The sequence below is a fragment of the Colletes latitarsis genome, chromosome 1 (assembly GCF_051014445.1).
Source record: "Colletes latitarsis isolate SP2378_abdomen chromosome 1, iyColLati1, whole genome shotgun sequence".
Lineage (NCBI taxonomy): Eukaryota > Metazoa > Arthropoda > Insecta > Hymenoptera > Colletidae > Colletes > Colletes latitarsis.
In genome coordinates, this window is record NC_135134.1 from 40,580,592 (window position 1) to 40,603,960 (window position 23,369).

A 23,369-nucleotide genomic window follows, 5' to 3' on the forward strand; every position below is an offset into this window, starting at 1 on the left:
TGTAAAATGTTGTCTTCATTTTATGTAAGAAAGTCGATATTTTGTTGAATTTGTCTTTTTCAATACTGCTTTCGACACGGTTTAAATTAAGCCTGCCACACTCATTTTAGTTTGATGACTAATTTATTTACTGTCATGTAAGTACAGACATATAATTATTGTACAACAGTTAATAACATTTTAAATGCTGTTCTGCAGTTAAACAAATATCAGTCATTACACCGTCGTGTCACTAGCAAACTTGTTTATAATTGGAATGGAAATAATAACTGTTGCAAAAATAAATAACACGATACATTTATTTAAAAACAACTGTACATTTAAAACAAAATTTGTTTTCATGTGATGTAAGATTGCATAGTTCGTTGTTGATAATATAATTTTTACATGAATAAACCAAGAAATTATTCTAAATACTATACATTTTTGACAATGGAATAATTAAATTTTTTTTTATTTTGAATATGTTTAAACAGAAGAAAATACTGGATATGTTAGGACAACAGAAACTTTCTAGGTTCTAAAACATATTAAAATTTATTATTTATTGTTCTTTCATTTTTCTATTTACATATCATTTGTTGTTTTTTTTAACATGTCCAAATAAATTAATTTTTGTTTTTATTAGGTTTTGTATGGTGAAACGCATCTACTAGTTTCCTTACTTTACGAAAAGATTTACCTTCCAAATATAATTTTCTAACGAGTTCTCGTGTATATTAGCTGTTTGTTTCCTTTTGCCAGCCATGTTGCTACTGATCGTCGAATTAAGAGTTGCAGACAATAATTTATTTGTAGTTTATTAGCAACAATATATCGAAAGAATTCTGTGGAACTTCCTTTTGAAACACATTACCACTCAGATGTTACAAATCAACATAATTAAGAACATTCCCTGTGTGTATGCTAAATTTTGTGTTGTCAAAGTATATGTGTTTCTCCGTTTTCGCAAGTGTTTATCTATGAGTGGTCAATATTTTTGAGGGTGATTCTACACGCCAAAACGAAACGAAAATAAAAAGTTACGATATTGCGTTTGAGGATTTGGGCTATTAATTGCTAAAAACATGCAAAAAATTAATGGACAAAATAATGGATAAATTCATGTAACTTTTTTATCAAAAATTGAATTCTATTTAAAATTTATAAAACTGTTTAAAAAAACAGAGATAGTGAAATAATAAAATTCAAATTCAAATTTAAATTTGGTCGAGTAATAAAATATATTTTTAATTTCAAATTAATTTATAATAATGTATTTTATTTGATCGAATAATGAAATATATTCTTTGTTCCAAATTAATTTACAGTGACATATTCTATTTGAAGTCTACCGTTTAAAAATTAAAATGATAATTTTCGTTCTATTTGACGACTTTATTCGCTAAATAAAACAAAGTAATCATGGAGGAAGTATAGTAAGCAGGGTGAAGGGGCCAAGTTCAGCTTCTAAGGCTGTTTTATAATCTAACCCAAGATAACCCAGATGGCTCGAGGGACCGAATTACGTTAACTCGTGGTTCGCACGATCGTTCGATGAAATAAAATTCTAATCTATGATAAAATCCAGTTTCATCTATTTGCGATTTATGTGGTTACGCGATGCAAGGCTCTGCTCGTCCCAGGACTGTCGATTCTCTTTTCTTTCGCCGAAAAGCTGGCCAAAATGCAATTTTTTAACTACAAATCAGCTCTTTTGTCCATAAAATACACGTTATAGATGTAAACTTTGTACATCAACAATATAAAAAAAGTCTAGTCATTAATTACAATTTTAATTAGAATATTACCATTTTTGTCAACATATTCGAATGTTTGACCTAGTTTTTTAAAATTGTGCTTTTAGATTCGTAATCAGTGACCTCGAAAACTCAAGGATACCAATTTTCAGGCTATTATGATACTTTGGCCATTTTATTTTTCGAAATTTTTACTTTAGATTCGTAATCAGTGACCTCGAAAACCCTACAATACCAATTCTTGTACAAATCAAAACCTTCATATTTTGGCCAGCATTTCGTTAAAATGGGCCACTGTGCGTCGCATCACGCGCGTTCGCGCTGATAAGCGGTAAAAAACGAGCGGAAAGCGTCGAAAGAACAAACGATGTCGCAAGACACGCGTTGACGCTTTTTAATCCCGTCTGGCGGACCGTGACGCTTAAGGTCAGGTTTTATGGCCCTGGCTCTTGGGATTTTATCGAATTCCCATCGTCGTCGCGATATCTGTGAATATACACTTCCGAAAACAATCTACAGCGCGGGTCTGTTAAAGTGTCGCTGCATCGTGGTCGAGTTGTGACAATATGAGAGACACACTTTCGTTCATAAGTCACCTGGACACTCAATCTTTAACCAGCTGTTTTTGATGAGTATATTTGGCATGAAGATGTGGCAACATTTTGTGTTACGATGAGTATACTCGTCATGCGTAAAAAATAGTTACAGTTTGCTGTTTGAATTCAAATTTTAATGAGTTCAAATATATTCGTAAATTTCAAGATGTTTTATGTATTTGAAGACTGAAACAAAATAAATGAAAATCAATTAATCACTTTTCTAAGTAATTTGATCTTTTTTTAATAAAACAAATTTTGTGAAAATTTGAAATCAATCCAATTAAAATCCTCGAACTTGAAAAATGAGTATAAAATTGTAGTTTGTGATCTTCAATGCTGTCGCTGCATCGTGGTCGAGTTGTGACAATATGAGAGACACACTTTCGTTCATAAGTCACCTGGACACTCAATCTTTAACCAGCTGTTTTTGATGAGTATATTTGGCATGAAGATGTGGCAACATTTTGTGTTACGACGAGTATACTCGTCATGTGTAAAAAATAGTTACAGTTTGCTGTTTAAATTCAAATTTTAATAAAAGTTCAAATATATTCGTAAATTTCAAGATATTTTATGTATCTGAAGGCTAAAACAAAATGCATGAAAGCTAATTAATCACTTCTCTAAGAAATTTGATCTTTTTTTAATAAAACAAATTTTGTGAAAATTTGAAATCAATCCAATTAAAATCCTCGAACTTGAAAAATGAGTATAAAATTGTAGTTTGTGATCTTCAATGCTGTCGCTGCGTTGGGGTCGAGTTGTGACAATATGAGAGACATAATCTAGTTCATAAGTCACCTGGACACTCGATCTTTAACCAGTTGTTTTTGACGAGTATATTTGTCATGTAGATATGGCAACATTTACGACGAATATATTCGTCATGTGTAAAAAAATAGTTACAGTTTGCTGTGTAAATTCAAATTTTAATGAAAGTTCAAATATATTCGTAAATTTTAAGATGTTTTATGTATCTGAAGGCTAAAACAAAATGCATGAAAGCTAATTAATCACTTCTCTAAGTAATTTGATCTTTTTCCTCGAACTCGAAAGACGAACATAAAATTGTAGTTCGTGATTTTTACTGCTCATAAAAGAATGGAAATTTTCCAAATGGTATATCATTTTCAGAAATATATCGATTCAGTAAATAAAGAGGAATTCGAGCTTTTTTTTTAAATTTTCATTATGGCGTAATTGCTTAATATAATTCGTTGGTGGCGGGGTTTGGTAAACGCCAGGACCATCATCTTTATCGCAAAGACATCGCGCCAACTATACGGTCGAGCAACGGCGCGGAGAGCACGGATCGTGACGGTGATTAGGTGTGACGTTAGTGTAGCAACTATGTATGTCGGGTGTCTGACGAAAGATCAACGCCTGCGTTCAATTTGTCCCTTTGTGACGCGCTTACGTTCAACTGGCTATATTTACTAGAGAAATTGCCACTAGGAATATCTGGAAACACGGTACACCGTGTTAAATTGCAACTAGTCTCGAGTTTCGGCTCATACGTTTAACGGCGTGTGGTCTGCGTTGAGATTAAACAATTCCAATTGAATTTAGACAAGGATCCGTTGGAATTTATCGAATCGAAAAAGTCTAATTATTTCTAATTAGAAATACTTAATACCTAAGTTCCTTGGAAAGGTTTCGTATTTTTGTCAACAATTTTTGCTAAATACATCCCTAACGTCTCAGTCTTTGAACTCAAAATTTATTCTTCGCCAGTAGAAAATAATTTAAACTCTAAAAAAGTAATTAAAATAATTAGTTTACGATTGAAATTAAATTCTTTGTTTGTAATGATGTGATTCACGTCTATCATTCAGAGATTCAGAGTATCGAGAACTTCAAGTGGAGATCGAAGACTTGACCAGGCGGTGAAGTAGTCTCCTTAATCGAAGAAGACACTTCGAAAGATGTACTTCAACAGTGAACGTGTATTTGGCTGTGAAGTTCATCTGTCACTGATCTACTCCAATATTTCTTGGCTCTTCCAGCCACTTGGCTAAGAATGTTTCGCGATACGGTGTTCAGAAGTGCATATGCACACATCTTCTTTGTTGCTTCTGCGACTGAATGATTAATTTAAGAAAGATTCGATGAATGGTAAAGTAGCTCGAAACCTGTTTGTTTCTGCACTTGCAAGCTATCTTCGATCGTATTGTAGATCAGCTCGATCTCTGGAACGACCACTCTGCACAATAACACGCGAAATTGATCACGATCTACAGTGATGATTCTTAAAATGAACCCCTGATGTGATTCTTAAGTTGAACATATCGCGTTTTAAATGTCGTCTTTCATGCTTCAATGGTTCGAAGGGGGAATCCTCCCAGTTGGGAGGGATATAAATGTTCAAGTTACGAATCACGTCTGGAGTTCATTTTAAGAGTCATTACTGTACTTGTTTGTTGCGAAACGGATGTCAAAGAAAAGGCAAATAAACGTGTCACCAAGTTGGGAGGGATATAAACTTTCAACTTACGAATCATGTCTGGAGTTCATTTTACGAATCATTACTGTATTTAAATGATATTAAAAATAAGACAATTCGTATTAACAATTATTTCCATAGTTATTTGTACCAAATGTATAGAAATAGCGTAAAATCACATTTTTTACTTACTCAACGCTCAAAAGTTTAGTTGTTCATAGATTTTCTGATTCTGTGCAACTTCTGTCTATGAAAACTAAATCATGAACATAAATATACTGTCAATCCAATTGAACGATGGCTTACCGATATTATTTCAGTAAATGTATAAGGCTTCTTTCAACATTGATGTTCGGTTAATTAGTGTATTTACAACCTAATCTATTGTTACCATTATCTTCTGTGTCATCGATTTTAAAGGTTGGCTCGATATAGTAGTCCGTGGCCTAATTTCTGAAAACAGAAAGTACAGAAATCAGGGTACGAGAACGTACTCTGATCTAATTTCTTTTTTTACCATTGATACTGATTCTGTCCAACAATGTGTAACAGTCGTATAACAAGCAATTGACCCTAACAGTTGAGGATTTACCTAACGAGAGCAATGCAGAAACTATCCCCCAATTTCATAATTAAATTTCTTCAAGACGTTCGTGAGGTGATCTCTATTTAAGGTACAAAATTGATCGAAGCTCGTCTCTCTTGTTTATTAATATAAAAAAAGGTTGATGCATTTCATAATTTAATAAATTAACTTTTCGATTTGGATAATTTCTTTTCAAACTTTTTTCTATTATAACAATTCTAGAGTAGTATTGTATATTGAATAAAAACTTTTTATTCGAGACATTAGTCAGAGTCATTCGTTGCTCTTGTAAGCTGGTTAAAATTGATTGAAACATTGTGGACGATATTGAATCGAACGAAGCTATCGGTTGTAATTTATCTCTTGTACTCTGACCTTCGTTATTGTTGAGTTTTCTCAACGCAATATCGATATCAGACGCAATGATGTCATAGGGAACGATTAAAATTAGTTAAATTTAATGTAATCCAGACGGCGCAACGTTAAATTTAAAAGTCCCGTGGAATATTACGTGTCAAACGGTCGTTCTTATTTTAAGTCAACAGATTTTCAAGCTTTCTCACTTTCTTTGACATTTGGAGCAATTATCGAAACATTCAGATTTCATATCGACAATTCAAATATTAAATCACGGACAGTGTTTTGCGAAGAATCGAAAGATAAAAACAAGAGCATTGGAAGTCATCAAAAACGCGACAATGTCTCTAGAATTGTATTTCTTTCGAAGTTTTTGAACCAGGCGTGATTCGTAAGTTGAACATTTATATCCCTCCCAACTGGGGGACGCGTTCATTTCTCATTTTCTTCTTCTTTTCGATATCTGTTTTATGACTAAACTACAGTAATGATTCTTACAATGAACCCCAGACGTGATTCGTAAGTTGATCATTTATATCCCTATCAACTGAGGGATGTGTTCCTTTACCTTTTTCTTCTTCTTCTCGACACCTGTTTTATGACAAACTACAGTGATGATTCTTACAATGAACCCCAGACGTGATTCGTAAGTTGATCATTTATATCCCTATCAACTGAGGGATGTGTTCCTTTACCTTTTTCTTCTTCTTCTCGACACCTGTTTTATGACAAACTACAGTGATGATTCTTACAATGAACCCCAGACGTGATTCGTAAGTTGATCATTTATATGCCTACCAACTGCGAGAAGCGTTTGTTTACCTTCTTTTCGATATCTGTTTTATGACAAACTACAGTGTTGATTCTTACAATGAATCCAAGACGTGATTTGTAAGTTGAACATTTATATGGGATATGCGTTCGTTTACCTTTTTCTTCTTCTCGACACCTGTTTTGTGACAAACTACAGTGTTGATTCTTACAATGAATCCAAGACGTGATTTGTAAGTTGAACATTTATATGGGAGATGCATTCGTTTACCTTTTTCTTCTTCTTCTCGATATCTGTTTTATGACAAACTACAGCAATGATTCCTAAAATGAACCCCAGATGTGATTCGTAAGTTGGTCATTTATGTCCCTACCAACTGGGAGATGTGTTCCTTTTTTTTCTTTCCGACATTTGTTTTATAGCAAAGTATAGTAATCATTCTTAAAATGAATACATGATTCGTAAATTGAACATTTCTAATTTTCCCAACTAGAGTGAAGACCAAGAAGCTGGTGTCGAATTTTGCCTCCACTGAACGAAAGATGAACGTTCATTTTAAGAATCATTCCTCTATATCTAATATTTCACCCATCTCTTAAGGAACTTGTATCATCTAGCCCGATGGAACAAAAGTCGAACATGTCCATTGCTCGTAATTTGGAAACACGTTGCGTAAATAGAATTTAGACAAGAATCGAATCTTGAATATCACGAGTAATCTGGCAACGAACGATATGGAATGAAATCGATGGAAAGTCTGATGTTGGGCGTGGAAGATTCCTGGCTAAATACCGCGATAGGAAAATACGGAATCGTTAAGTCGCGTATAATGTGCAATTACGAAATTGTTGTTAAAGGTCAGAAACAGTGGGTCTAGAACGTTTCCCGGTTTTCAGATGTCGCTGAACCGTGAGAAACGCGTTGCAATCTGACCTCCGCAATCACCTTTATCGATATCGTGCATCGCGAGCCGCGGAGGGAAATTTTGCGTAGGTAGATCCGCAGACGCAACTAAGCGTGTAATTCGTACCTATCTGCGTTCTATCTGCCATACTCGTTTTGCAGTAGCCTACTCGGTTATTGCCTATTTGCTGTTGGCTGACTAATACATTCGCGCCACAGGATCGTTACGTTTCATCAAATCAGCAAGAAATTATCGCGGTCAATTAGAATCCCGTTTAATAATTCCTCCGCGTACTTCGAACGATTACGAAACAACGTCGCGCACGTGGGATTATCGTAGAACGATTCGATACGTGGATCGAGAATCGCTTTCTACCCTTTCGCGATTTATTCGATGTTTTACCTAATCTCGAATGATCGACGATCCCGTGGTTATTGTATTTGCGTCGATGACAGGTAAAAATTCGACTCGATCTATGCAGTTCCAACAATATACAATGGTCGATATTGCATTCATCATTGCATCGATTCTATTTAAGATTTCTTCTGATTCAATCCTCGCTTGCTGTATCAAATCTGCAGTGATAGATCGTTCTATTACTCATGTAATTGTGTTAGCTCAGGATTGGATTTTTTAATAGGCTATTCCCACATCTTTCTTCAAGATCTCTGATGGAAGTTACTTCAGAGGCTATTTTTTGCAATCTGATATCAATTCTACTCGAGATTCCTTGCAGTTCCTCATTTCCCTTTATCCCCTTCGTTGATGGTCGTCTATTACATATTAACTTTGTAATAGTTTAATTAAAAGTTGGACTGTATAACGAGCAGTACTAAATTCTTTCTTCCTAATTACCAATGGTAGTTACTTAATTCGAAATTACATCTATATTAAGGTAAATTCTAATTGAATATTCTTCTCATTCAATTTTCATTTCCATTATCAAATCTGGAGTGATAGATCATTCTGTTACTTTCGTAATTGTATTAATTCAAGATTAGATTTTGTAATATGCAATTCTTACTTCTTTCTTAAATTGATTTGAGGAGATATCCTTCCTTACGCCATGTCTCATTATGAGCTTCAAAAATACGCAAAAAGCGTGCTTTTAATCGGAGTATGAAACTTGAAAGATTACATAAATGAGTTAATTTTGAAGAATATGCATATTTAAGATCATTCATTTTGTTAGTTTTATCATATAGAATTTATCAATAATCAAATACAATTTATAAGATTCCCTATTTTTGCGTGAGGAAAACAGTTGTCTATAAGAAATTTAATTAAGAAAAATTTGTATTCTGTAGCACCGATAAAATTATGCACAAAATAATCGTGTTTAACAATGTTATGTTAGTGAATTCATACTTGTAATGGTCAGGAGTTATTTAAAATTATAAAATCGTCTACTCGAATCGTTTCATCGTTTAAACAATTATATCTGATATATGCAAAAGGTTATTTTTCTTTAAATCTTGACGTTCATTCGGTTCCACCGTGCTGTTGGGATCCGCTAATTGTTTGGAGCAGTGTATTATGGTAAATGCATGCTGCGATGAATTCGCGTTTTATGGACTGCTCGTCTGTTCCTTCGGGATGGTCATATATATCCTTGACCATAATTGTCTCGAGTCCCTTCGTACGAATTGTGAATTCTGCCAGGCATTACAATGCAACACGCGATAGAAGACGTCTTACGTGTCGATAAACGAACGTATAAAGTACACGCACGACGGTGGAACTACCGACATCCTTGGTGAAAATATACAATAAGACGTTCGAGTGCGTCAACGTGCAGTAATTACGGTAAAGATATAATGCATCGAGCGAAATGTGAAAATTGCTGACCGTTCCACAATTACGCGACCGTGCGGCAGGAAAGGTTTAAAAATTTCTCACGTGCCGGTATCGATTCTGTTCCTCAAACTATCCTGAGGATCCACCCAACTAGGTAATTAGCTTTTCAATAATCGAGACTAACGGTGGTCGAAACTTTAATTATTACGGGAATAAATAGTAATTGTTTGAATATAAGAAATACATTCATTTTTCGTGCACGAATCGCGTCGATAATGCAAGTAATTGAAATTATCAAACAAAATAGACAACGTTACTAGAATTTTAAACTACGTCTAATGATTCTTAAAATGAATCTCAGACGTGGTTCGTAAGTTGAGTATTTCTATTACTCCGACTAGGGAAAGCGTTTCCCTGCTTTGTCTCAAGAAACTACATGTCATGATTCTTAAAATGAACCCTAGACGTGATTCGTAAATTGAACATTTCTATCCCTGTCAAATGGGGACCATTTCCATTCTCCTTCTCGGTATCTGTTTCGCGATAAATTACGGTAATGATTCTTAAAATGAACCTCAGACGTGGTTCGTAAGTTGAGTATTTCTATTACTCCGACTAGGGAAAGCGTTTCCCTGCTTTGTCTCAAGAAACTACATGTCATGATTCTTAAAATGAACCCTAGACGTAATTCGTAAATTGAACATTTCTATCCCCGTCAAGTAGGGGACCCATTTCCCTTCTCTCTCCTATCTGTTTCGCGATAAACTACGGTAATGATTCTTAAAATGAACCTCAGACGTGATTCGTAAGTTGAACATTTCTATCTCTCTCAGAAAAAACTGTTGGGGTCGAATTTCGCCTGCGTTGTACGAAAGATGAACATGCTAGCTCCAGAGCAATGTTCATTTTAAGAATCATTGTTGTAAAAACATTTCTTTTTGTCTCATCATTAATAATGTTGCAACACGTTCAAAGTGTCGGTCACCAGTGACCACCGTGACAGTGATCGTGTTGAATCTGCGTTTGACTATCTGAAATAGTATTTGGTGTATATAAATCACCCATACTAACATTTATTATGTCGTTTCTGTTGCAGGCCAAGCCCGTGTGAACTGCAGGACCCGCTGTGGGTCAAAATGAGTGCGATTACTGGCAGCATCACCAAGAAGAGAAAGAAATCAGATTCCAAGTCTCAGTCGCAAATGTGAGTAAGAGTGTTATCCAAAATCGAAGTTCCTTTTTCGAGTGAAACGAGAATCTTCCAGTAGTTTGCTCTTTTCCAAAGACAATAAGAAATTTTACAACCATAACTTCATAAAACATTTCTGGGAGATGATTTCTAGTGTCTTAATTTTCCTACGATGATTACTAAAGTCATGACTAATTCTAATATACCGAGGCATTCATATTTGAATTATTATCAGATTATTTTGCTTAAATTAATTATGGGATCAGTTGCCCTAATATGGAATACTTTTTTTATATACACATGTTTCACTTGTTTGCAGAACTTTTATAAAAACTTAAATATTATGAATTTATATATTATAATTTATATTTATATTAATTTTATATTAATGTACAAATTTATATAATTATATTAAATATATTTATACTTACATTTGAAGAAATAATCGAGCTAACACAAAATAGATGCACTTGTGCTTATTATCTATAATATTAGGTAAAAAAATGATTCAAATTATCCTTTTTCTATAATAACTTCATATTTATATATATTAAATAAATTTTTATAAGTAAATTTAAATATGAACGTATTAATAATCTGGTGAGTATGTAAAATGCTGTTGCTTTAAATGTTTGGAAAACAAAAACTATAAATATTATAATCTTCACTTTTTAAAAAACTTTTCATTCCCCTTATACAGTATTAGTTATGTAGATTTTAGTAGATTATTTTTATCGAACGTTATCAAATTTGGTTGCAATTAATTTTGTAAGAAACTTAATTACAATTTTCTGCAGCGACCAAAAATAACAATTATCCTGAACATTTATACGAAAGAAATCATTAACAGTAAGTTGTTTGCCACTTAAGTTGTTATTATTTTAAATTTTTTAATTTCTTAAAATAAAGAATTCCCATACTATAGTTAAATTAGTAATATATTATTATTTTATTCACTTCTGTTTTTTGTTTTAAGAAAAAATGAAAGATTAATTACTTGTTTAACTTCTAAAATTATTTTAGACTCTTCTGTACCTAATTTTATAATTGCTTTACCAATAATAAATTATGGACGCTTGTTCTTGATTTTCAAAAGTGAAATTCAACATACATTACTATTTTGTCCATTTCTGTTTTTTGTTTTAAGAAATTCGAGCAAAAAAATGAAAGATTAATTACTTGTTTAACTTCTAAAATTATTTTAGACTCTTCTGTTCCTAATTTTGTAATTGCTTTACCAATAATAAATTATGGACGCTTGTTTTTAATTTTCAAAAGTGAAATTCAACATAGACATTTTAGGGTTAATGAATTTCCTTGCTGTTCGAGGACGCAAACTCAAGGCAAGAGCGCGTCTGTGTCTCTCAAAGATTTTTACACGGAAGATCGTCGTATTTCGAGGTCAACTTTCCCCTGTACAATCGTGCATTCCATCTGATTTCGAATCGGTCATCAAACAGCCGTTAAGTATGCGTTCGACTCGAGATGAATTGGATTGAAGTTATTATGCGTAACAAAAAGTTCCGTGCTTCTAGCGTTATACTTACCTGAGTCTCCAACCGAGAAGGAAAACTGGCGAAACAATTTTCTGCGAAACGAATAATTATTCTTCGCCGTTCACGTCAAACGGAAAAAATTTACATCAGATAGGCGTAACAAAAGCGCAAATAACAAAAATCGGCGGTTAAACACGTTTCTGTCTCCGACGATTAAACAATCATTTCCACATAAAAATGTCGCAGGAGATAAAAAATGAATTTTTCATGAATATCTTAAACACAGAAAAGCACGATTACACTTTTTATAATTGAAGAATTTTAAAATTGATTAATAGATATTGCATTTTCTTGAATAAATAATATAGAATTTTGATTATTACTTAAATCCAATCACTATAATTTGGATGATCGATTCTGGCAATATTGCATTATTTTTTATTTATTTATCAAAAGCATGATAATATATTTTATTGAATTCTTTGTTATTCATGAGATAGTATAGAATACAGAAGCCAAGTAATAAGAATATTTTTAATACTATTTAATAAAAACAAAATATTTATTGTGCAATCGAGAAGTAGATATTATAGTCCAATTACTATAATTTGAATGATCGATTTTGGCAATATTGCATTATTTTTTTTTTATTTATTTATCAAAAGCATGATAATATATTTTATTGAATTCTTTGTTATTCATGAGATAGTATAGAATACAGAAGCCAAGTAATAAGAATATTTTTAATACTATTTAATAAAAACAAAATATTTATTGTGCAATCGAGAAGTAGATATTATAGTCCAATTACTATAATTTGAATGATCGATTTTGGCAATATTGCATTATTTTTTTTTTATTTATTTATCAAAAGCATGATAATATATTTTATTGAATTCTTTGTTATTCATGAGATAGTATAGAATACAGAAGCCAAGTAATAAGAATATTTTTAATACTATTTAATAAAAAAAAAATATTTATTGTGCAATCGAGAAGTAGGTGACTCGTGTAAAAACAAGTCCGAAAATACAGAATAAAATTTTGTCATCGAGAAAAACAACTTCGAAAATCTATAGAATGCGACTCACAATTAATTACTATTTCCACTTGCGAATCTCACTGGGCCAGAAAGGTTTAAAATCGTTTTCTATTTTCATCAAAAATTCGTCGAGCGAATTTCTCGCGCGAAATAACGATATCGGGCAAGTAGAAAGTTCCTTCCAGTCGGTACGTCATAAATTATTGCAATTTATAGAATGAATATGTAAGGAATCTTATCGGTAATTGTATTTCATTATTTCCCATAACTCCAGCACGTGTAATAAAACAAAAGTGAAACCAGTGTTAATAAGATGCATTTGTTTCATGGCAACACCTTGAATAGTGGGCTCGCTTGTAACAATAAATCATTATGAAATATTGGAAAACACCAACCGTAGATTTCGTTTAATTTTTCCAGTGGCTCATAAATATCGCGCGATGTTTAATTCGCGTGATCGGTTTGTAAACGACAGCCGTGCACTTCCGTGTTTTATTCGAGCCCTTTGCATATTCATCGGTCGTGTTATCCGCATAAAAGCAGTCGTAATTATCGGCTTAAACGTGATAAGCAAAGTGAATGTTTAATATGCAAGCATGGGTCCATTTTAATTTGATATCTATCTAGTTCGTCGGGAAGTTAAATCATGCGTATCCGCTGCTCGTGTCAGTGTCGAACAGCGGTAGTTTTCGATATCCCGGTCGATCGAGACCTGCACGCATCAATTCCACTATGCGCAATATACGTGTAATTAACGACAAACATTTGTGCACTTGAGAGCAAAAAAACATTTGTCGCTCACCTTCCAAAAACAGTAATTAAAAAAAAATAAAATCAAAAGTACCAGTACCGTGTAATTTGGTTTCCGTAAATGCTCTGAACCCGTGATTTGTCTTTTCGTCTTTTGCAATAATAAATATTTTATTCTTAACGTTCATTCTCTATATCGGTATTGATATTCATTACGCTTTTAAAATACTGCTGGCACTCGATTCGTGTCTCTAGTTAAGATTGTATGAAATTATCAAGCAGTTTAATCTCAGCTTTGGATAGAATAATTACAGGTATCGAAATATTAAATTAACGCGCGCGAGATTATTGCGGAATAATTGGCGCGTTCAATTCTAACGGGGCAGGAAATTGTTAAATTATTTAAAAGTTTGACGATACGAATGTCATAAAAGATTTATATTTGAGCGGTTATCGAAATTAAAGTGTACCCGAAGAAAAGCATTTCCGTTCGTAGTAGCGTTTGCAATTGCACGCGTAATTGCAGTCATTATACTTGGTAAAAATAACACGAGGTAAATATTACAAATTTTACCATATATTCATTTGTTATTTTTCTATTTCTGTTGTTATCTGTAATATAGGTAATGGTAGCCTTTTAGTGTTGTAAATATATTTAAAAGTAAATAATAAAACAATCGTGTGGCGCGTGTAATGATAAATTCCACTTTAATTAAGCTTGATTAAATTGCAAAACAATTATTACACGCTTCCATCGATACGATACCTCGGGCTAAGGAAAATAATTCCAGACACATTTCTGAGAAAAACGAGTTTAATATCAAGTTTAGCGAACGAGAAACTATTCGAGAATAGTAGAAAAATTCAAACGTTCCGTCGATAAGATAGATTTGCCGAATCGAGTCGAGTATTCGAACGTGTATCGAGTGTCACGAACAAATACTCGTAAGTCGTTACTCGAACGACCGAACACTCGAGTTCGTTCAACGAAACGAGTTCTGCTCGTCTCGAATTTCAAGCTACTCGAATGGCACTAGTACCGAGCAACAACGGGCGAAGCAGCTTTACGGCATGAAAATATGGTCAGCTTCGGTGAAGTGAGAGTCACTGTTCGGCGATGTGACGTCAGGCAAGGTCAACCGAGCGTTTCAACGGGACTGAAGTTGATTCAGCATCTAACAATTTTCTTTCTATAAAATTCGCTAACCTAACCAAACGCTAGGCGACGACTCCGACGCGCATCGCGTCTGCGCACGTTTTAACGCAGCTGTTCGAGCATTCGAATTTAGAACTACTCGTTAGTACACCTAATCCACGATGTACACAATAAATTCAGTAGTGTATTCGCCATCCACGGGGCCCTAAACAGTAATGTTTTTCAAAATATTACTTTGTCGTTGATTATAACATTGGAAATTGTATATTTATAAAATGTGAGAAGAATTATAATAAAAATAAAATAAAACTATTTTATTATGACGTTAAAATTATTTTGCTCGTTTGCCAACGTGGGAATGAGAAACATTTCCAACAATGCTATATATTTAACACGTTGACTGCTATGTTAGTTTTCCATGTCACAGTGACTCAAAATGCTTCGTTTTTCAAAATTAATTTTTTCGAATTAAATAAATATAATTGTGGCCATTAATAGTAAAAAGCATATACTCTAAACGAGTATCATTAGTAATATTGAAAATAGACTACAGAATGAATGAAAAATAAGAATTATAACAACCTACCCCACACTCTTCATGTGCGTCCATGAGTACGAAAGTGGTATAAATTAAAAAAGTTGGAGAATTAGGTTACTTCCATATTCCTGTTCTTTATATGGGACATCATAAAAGAAGGCGAGATTAACTTGTTTCATTTTCGTTCGCAGAAGCTCGTACAAAGTTTATGCGAACCGTAGTAACACGCTAGCATCTGAGAATGAGAATTAAGTTGGTTTTGTGTTATTTTTAGAAATTAATTCGGAACGTATACATTGTGTTCGATGCATGTATTTCCCAGTGGCGTAGATGGAATTAGAAGTTTTCAAGTTACGACTCTACTTTGAATATTAAATGAAACCATTGATTCCTCCTTCCTTTAAAAAATATTTGGTCGAACATAAGGGGAATATTAGAGATGTTATTAATAACAAACGCTGAGCAGCTTAATCACCCTAAAGAGTGATTAATGTTATCGATTAACGAGGTTTTCTGGTTTAGAGCACCAAAAACACGTGTTTCTTTGGAAACTTTTTATCGAAACACGAGTCATAGCTTTTTCAAGCTTCGTATATTTATTTACGTATGCTTGAAGAAGAAGAAAAATTGAAGCATCACATTTCCATGATTAGTACGAGCGTAGGAATAGACTTTTTTACAGAAAAGTAGGAAATTGATACAAAAAGAAAAGAAATATACTTTTGATTAGAAAAAAGTAATTGGGTTACGATTTCATTTCAGGCGATTAAGATACGTTTACTTTATACGTGTGCCAAATTTCGTGAAGATCGGTTTATTCGCGTCGAAGTTTTTAAAGACTTTCAGCTTAGGGGAACTAGTTTTGAGAAAAATTACTTTCAAGTTAGACATCGCGACACGCGATGGTTCCATACACGCCATCAACCGTACTGTAATAAAGTTCACTACTCAAAGTTAGCGATTAGTTTAATCGCATCACGTTTCTCGCTGGGAATTAGTAAAAATTAAACGACAAATAAATTGTGTCACTTTTTTTTCATCGAATATCACGCTACCGATCAAACAGAGGCGTATATTTGGAAAGTTTATGTATTTATTTCGATAATTAACGTGACCTAGTTTTATACATAGTTTAATAATGATAGAATAAAAATTGAAATGTAGCAAAAGAATATATGCAATACATTGTATATTTGTTTTTTCTAGAAAATGGAAATGAAAAGCTGAATTAAAATAGATATAAATATTTCTCAAATTTTTGTCAAAAAGGGAACACTTTCGGTTTTTAAAAAAAATATTAGTTCAATGATGTACTTGAGTACTCACAGCAGCACAAGCTGAATTAAATAAATAAAATAGATACTATAAATATTTAAAATTTTTGTGGAAAAGGGAATACTTTTGATTTTCAAAAAAATATTTACTATTTCAATGATGTATTTGATTACTCACAGCAACACAAGCTGGACTAAGTAAATAAAATAAATACTATAAACATTTAAAAATTGTTGTGGGAAAGGAAACACTTTTGATTTAAAAAAAAATATTAGTTCAATGATGTATTTGATTACTCACAGTAACACAAGCTGAACTGAGTAAATAAAATAGATATAACCATTTAAAAATTTTTGTGGGAAAGGAAACACTGTTGATTTTCAAAAAAATATAAATAAATAGTTCCTTATAGGTCAGAAAAGTGAGAGTACATTTACTATGATCGAAGCAATAATGCCACCGCGAATATAATATATATAAATTGTAGCGGACAGTGATTGCCTGTTTTGATTGTTTACAGTAACAAGTGCCTTAATGAGAAAAGACGACGGAACCTGGAGAGCCATTTTATCGATGAGATTGCCGAGCTGGTTTCCGCCACGGACATGAGCTCTGGCAAGACTGACAAATGCCAGATCCTTCAAAGAGCCGTCGATCGGGTAAGAAGACAGATTTGTACGTTTCTGCCTTTCAAATGGCTGATCGATAAACGCGGCGAGTCCTTCGAGATCCGATCGAAGCACGTCGTTTTTTACGACGCTTCGGCACGTACAGTGCGATCGAGGGATTCGTTTCCTTTTTCACGCAAGGAATACGAGACAATTTCCTTCAAAATTTCAATACATTTCAATATATTAGAAAGTTGTTTTTCTCTCGTTTCCTATATCTTACATGTTACCGTTTCTTGTCATTTTTTCTTTCCTAAATTTTGTCGGTTATACAGCTAACGATACTCGATCAGATGTTCCTTTATTCGTTAACGAGTTGCTAGAGCAGACGGTGGCTAAGATCAACATTTCTTTTGGAAAAGCAGTTGTACTTTCTAGTTGAACTATTATTAAATATATTTAATATATTCTTCTTTCTAAGTGCTAGTGTTTGATTAGATTTTTTTTAGAACTATTAATGGCTTCTTATATATTAGATAAATAGAAATATTTGATAATGGAGTAACTGCTATTTTACAGCATTCCTAATTAAAGTTATTTGGAATTTTGCAAGTATTAAGGTTCTCTCATCATAAATCAATGACACCATGTGTGGCATATATTAACACTACAAATTAATAAATTTTCTTTTATTAAAAATGCAGTATTTTTATTGTATAATATCTGTTACTTATTTGAGGTTAATTAAATTGTATAATCTCGTACAGAACAATGATTTATGTATAAAATATAAAATTATAAAAATTAAAAATTAAGCTTTTACATTTTAAATCAGTCGAGGTATGTAAATATGTATTAAATTTACATTTAGTGCTCTTTAGACAAACTTTTTACTGTAGTAAATAATATTTCTCATCAATTTTAATGTTGAGCAATAATTTTCTTAAATTTTAATAATTGTTATTATACCACGAAAAGCAATGGAACATCTTAGACTAACGGTGCTTCCACAAATTTAGTTTTAATATTTATCTCTGTTAATTTTAGTCCCCGTCTTCGTTAGCCTTTGATATATAAGGTAAAAATCTAGAAACATTTACAAACATCAACGATCGAACAGTAACGTATCGAATGAACAACTTTACACGTAGAAAATTATGTATGGTTAAGCTTACGTAACGAGCTGTTGAAAGAAGATATGAAACCGGAGAAGAAATCGAAATGATCAGCGAGTGAATTTGCTTCCTGGGCGTATTCTGTAGATTGGATTTCCGTATTCACGATTGGATCTAGATCGAGTTGTATAAAAAACTGGCCAAGTCACGAATGACTTCGAAAGTACAAGAAAACGGATTAGTTCAAAGATTTTTGGACATTTTATTACATTGTTAATTACTTGGGAAGAAAACGATAGATCTGGTCTTGGCGTAATCACGATTAGATCTGCATAAATTGATAGTCGATTCAAGCAATTTATTAAAAATTACATTTCGACTGTATTTGATGAGTCATCTTCGGGATAATATTATTTGTTTTACTATAATAAATTGTTTGAATCGAGTAACGACTTACCAATTAATTTAAAGAAAATTTATCAGAATGCACATAATTCAGCAATAAAGTTTTACTCCAATAATTCATTCGAATTTAAATTTTGATTTGTTGCAAAACATTCTATTCTATAATTGACACTTCTATTTTTATGTAAGATAAAATAGAAGCGAGGGGGGGTAGAGATGTTCAACTTATGAATCACGTCTGGGTTCATTTTAAGAATCATTACTGTAGTTGTTTGACGCGAAACAGATGTTGAAAAGAAGGGAAATAAATATGTCTTCCTGTTGGGAGGGATGGAAACGTTCAATTTACGAATCACATTTGGGGTTCATTTTAAGAATCATTGCTGTAGTTGTTTGCCGGGAAACAAATGTCGAGAAGAAGGGAAATGAACGCGTCTTCCAGTTGGGGTCGATAAAAATATTCAACTTACGAATCATGTCTTAGGTTCGTTTTAAGAAACATTACTGTAGTTGTTCGTCGCAAAACAGATGTCGAGAAGAAGGAAAAGGGAAATGGATGCATCCCCAAGTTGGGAGGAATATAAACATTCAACTTACGAATTACGTTTGGGGTTCATTTTAAGAATCATTACCGTAGTTTGCCGGGAAACAAGTGTCGAGAAGAAGGAAAATGAACGCGTCTCCCAGTTGGTATCGGTAAAAATATTCAACTTACGAATCACGTCTTAGGTTCATTTTAAGAATCATTACTGTAGTTGTTTGTCGCAAAACAGATGTCGAGAAGAAGGAAAAGAGAAATGGTTGCATCCCCTAGTTGGGAGGGATATAAACATTCAACTTACGAATTACGTTTGGGGTTCATTTTAAGAATCATTACCGTAGTTTGCCGGGAAACAAGTGTCGAGAAGAAGGGAAATGAACGCGTCTCCCAGTTGGGGTCGATAAAAATATTCAACTTACAAATCACGTCTTAGGTTCATTTTAAGAATCATTACCGTAGTTGTTCGTCGCAAAACGGATGTCGAGAAGAAGGAAAAGAGAAATAGATGCATCCCCTAGTTGAAAGGGATATAAATGCTCAACTTACGAATCACGTTTGGGGTTCATTTTAAGAATCGTTACCATAGTTGTTTGCCGAGAAACAAATGTCGAGAAGAAGGAAAAGAGAAATGGATGCACCCCCTAGTTGGGAGGAATATAAACATTCAACTTACGAATCACGTTTGGGGTTCATTTTAAGAATCGTTACCGTAGTTGTTTGTTGCGAAGCAGACGTCGAGAAGGAGAAGGGAAATGAACGCGTCATGCGAGATTTATTCTTTATGGTCTGATAGACGGTGAATAAAGTCAGACATTCGCGGTGCGTGTCGCAAGACTTGTTTCGATTTGATGTAAATTATACCTGACACGCGTGCAGGCGTCTCGTAGGAGAGACGAAGCGCGCTCGCGAGCTTCCGTCCGTCTCCATTTTTGGAAAAACGTTTGTCGCGTCGTTTTATGATTCATTGGATCCACGAAAACGCATAGACGCTGGTATCTTTGTCCCGAATTTGCCGAAGGCGTATTTATTTTTTTATTTTTTTTTTTTACCCGACCAGGAATTATTAATGATAAATTATCGTGTTGGGACGCTCCGCGTCCGCCAACCTCGCGACACTGCGTTATTCTTGAACTCGTCGATCGATAAGGTATTTACTCGCGTATCGTTTAAGTGAAATAAAAATTTCAACGCATGCGTCGAGTTTTGCATTGATCTACTGGCACTCTCGTGCATAACGATATTTTTTTTTATTTTTTTTTCGTGGATAATCGATGGGGAAAAAATTGTATTCTAAAAGGCGCGAACATTAGGTTAGACGATATGAAATGCAAATTAACGCGTCCGCTGCCCACTGGGTATATATTTACGTAATTGGCATTTAGCTGGAAATGCTATTACGTGTACATACGTAGTTTTTATAAAGATTTGTGAGAGTATATTTATTGGCAAATGGAACTATCAAATATCGATGGTGAAAGTCCAAACAAGAACCACGCACATTTTTGGGTAAAATTTATGATATGGACATGGAGAGAGAAATTTAGTTATTACTGAATAAATTTATTTTCGTATAAAGGAATTCGTATCTCGAAATTTTTTTCAATCAAATTTATGATGGACATCTAGACCGGAGAGAGAAATTTAGTCGCTACGAGAATAAATTTATTTTAAACGAAGGAAATTAAATTTAAATAAATCATTTTTGCCTGACAATTAGATGTATAAATAGAAACAAACGTAAAATTTGTTCCCCAAAATTACGTACAAAAATTTGAAAGTATCACATATACATATGATAAAATCGCAGAAAACCACAAGATAAAAAGTTTTTATGGTAGATTTTATGTTTCTAAACTAAAATTGGAGGTTCAGTAATTGAAGAACGATTTTTAAATTAAGTTGAAACTCGTGTTTTTTTCTTGTGGCATCCTAAATCAGTGGTTTATAGAACCACACGGAAGTACCAAAATCAGTGGAACATGAACCGGAAATATTAGCAGGGGAAACAGTTTTTAAATACCAATTATACTGTAAGTTACATGACTTTTATGAGATAGTTATATCGTGGAAGATTATTTTACTATTTGATTATATTTTTTAACAAATGTGAGGCAATTTTTACGCCTATATATTACAGTCTCCTCATATGTTTCTAGATAAGAATGCTAATTTTAAGCATAATTGAAGCACATTAATTGAAGGGTACATATGATCGAAAACTTGATCCACTTGCTTCAATTTGGTAAAAATCGTTCTTTAAAATGTTAAAAACTTTTCGAATCCTCTTTTATTTATTAATCAGTGATTATTGAATTATTTGAATTGAGTTGTCTTTGACATAAACGTAATTATATAACATAAATATATAGATGAAAATTATATAAAATAAGTATAATGTAATACATTTAACATGTGAATTGAAACGTATCTAAAAACAGTATCTGATTATCAGTAGTCGTTTATTTATTATATCGATGATCATACTTTTTAGAAAATTTAATTTCCTTTATAAAATTTCGAAAGAGTAATAATTCTTTTGAGAAACCTCAAACTATCTTTCACACGAAAGAAATTATTATTGAAGAGCTGTTTGGAAAAAGTTTGTTGCAAAGAGGATGATCTACAGAATTTTTACTCAAGATATACGAGCGGGTAAATCTTGTATGACCAGTTCTTATATTCGAAAATCTACTTTGGAAACTTTCGTATAAATCATACTTCAACCAACCACAGCGTAAAACTCCAACTTCGGAAAATCGAGTTTTTACGTGCACGAACTTGGTAACTTCAGGAATATTTGAACTAGTAATTTGTGTTCTTCCTTTCTTCGGATGAGTTTCAAGTTATGTACATATATCATATTTGGTCTTATTCCAATCAGAGAAATCTCACAAATATATTAGTAAGGTCCCATTAACAAAGAAAAAGTTTGACTAAACTGCGGATCTTTATGCAAATTCATATTTTTATTAATAGAATTGATGAAATGGGAACTTTATAGAAGGCTGTCTCAATCCCTAAATATAATAATTCGTATCTTACGTATTTCTTATAGTTTTGCATATTAAGTGCATCCTGCAGTTTTTTGAGAATTGAAATTTCTCGTTTCTCAGTCTAATAATAATCTGTGTTGAAGAAAAAGAGGATTCTTCTTTTTATCTTTCTAGTTATTTTGCAAGATTTCTATATATAGATTATAATGTATTCGCAAGAGACTGTAGCGGTTCATAGGCGTGATTAATACTTTTTGGAATATGCAAAATTTTTGATTAAATTATGAACGATGGTTGAGTAATGCTTGCCTCTACGATCAGAAAGAAACTGTTCCAGTATTAACAATTTATCTCAATATGTCAAGGAAGAAAAACTATATTAGAAAATATGTCAACGTCAACGTTTTTAATTAACAGGATTATAAAATAATAAATCAGTCATATCTCGAAGTTTCAATTATACAAAGTGTTTGGTCACCTATGGGAAAAATTTTAATAGAAGATTCTAGAGGCCAAAATAAGACGAAAATCAAGAATACTAATTTGTTGATGGAAGCTTCGTTAAAAGTTATTAACGTTCAAAGTTCCGTCCGTAATGAATTTTTTTCTAGAAAGTGGGTAGGATATCGAGGATATGTATAATGACCAAAAATGCTTGTAATTGCCCCCTGTAACTAAATATAATTTTTTTAATATGATTTGAAATTTTTTAATTTCGTCTAAAAATTTCAGTATCTACTTGAATTTTTTTCTCGAAAATGGATAGGATTTCAGGGATAATCAATTCACCAAAAATGATTGTAATTGGCTCCTGCAACCAAAAGTAATTTTTTTAGAATGATTTGAAATTTTTTAATAACTTTTTAACGAAGCCTCAATCAAGAAATTGATATCCTTGATTTTCGTCTTATTTTGGCCTCTAGAATCGAACTAATTAAACGTGAAACTATGTCTAGTAATATAATTCGTTGAAAGACGATGCATATTATGGATGTTTCTTTGTTAAAGTTTGATACATCGTCTGTGATAATCGCCAAGCTTATAATGCATAAATAACATTGCAT

At 32.9% G+C, this 23,369-nt stretch overlaps 1 protein-coding gene across 14 annotated transcripts in view; it reads left to right on the forward strand.

Annotated features, from left to right (window-relative positions):
- The window catches only part of LOC143345172 (uncharacterized), a 219,313-nt gene that overhangs the window by 146,030 nt on the left and 49,914 nt on the right, over positions 1–23,369 (forward strand). For all 14 annotated transcript variants that reach the window (XM_076772050.1, XM_076772080.1, XM_076772072.1 and 11 more), the window contains 2 exons: positions 10,294–10,401; positions 17,164–17,302. In XM_076772050.1, coding sequence (XP_076628165.1) covers positions 10,294–10,401; positions 17,164–17,302 — 247 coding nt within the window. Of the gene's footprint in view, positions 1–10,293; positions 10,402–17,163; positions 17,303–23,369 lie in introns of those variants that run through there.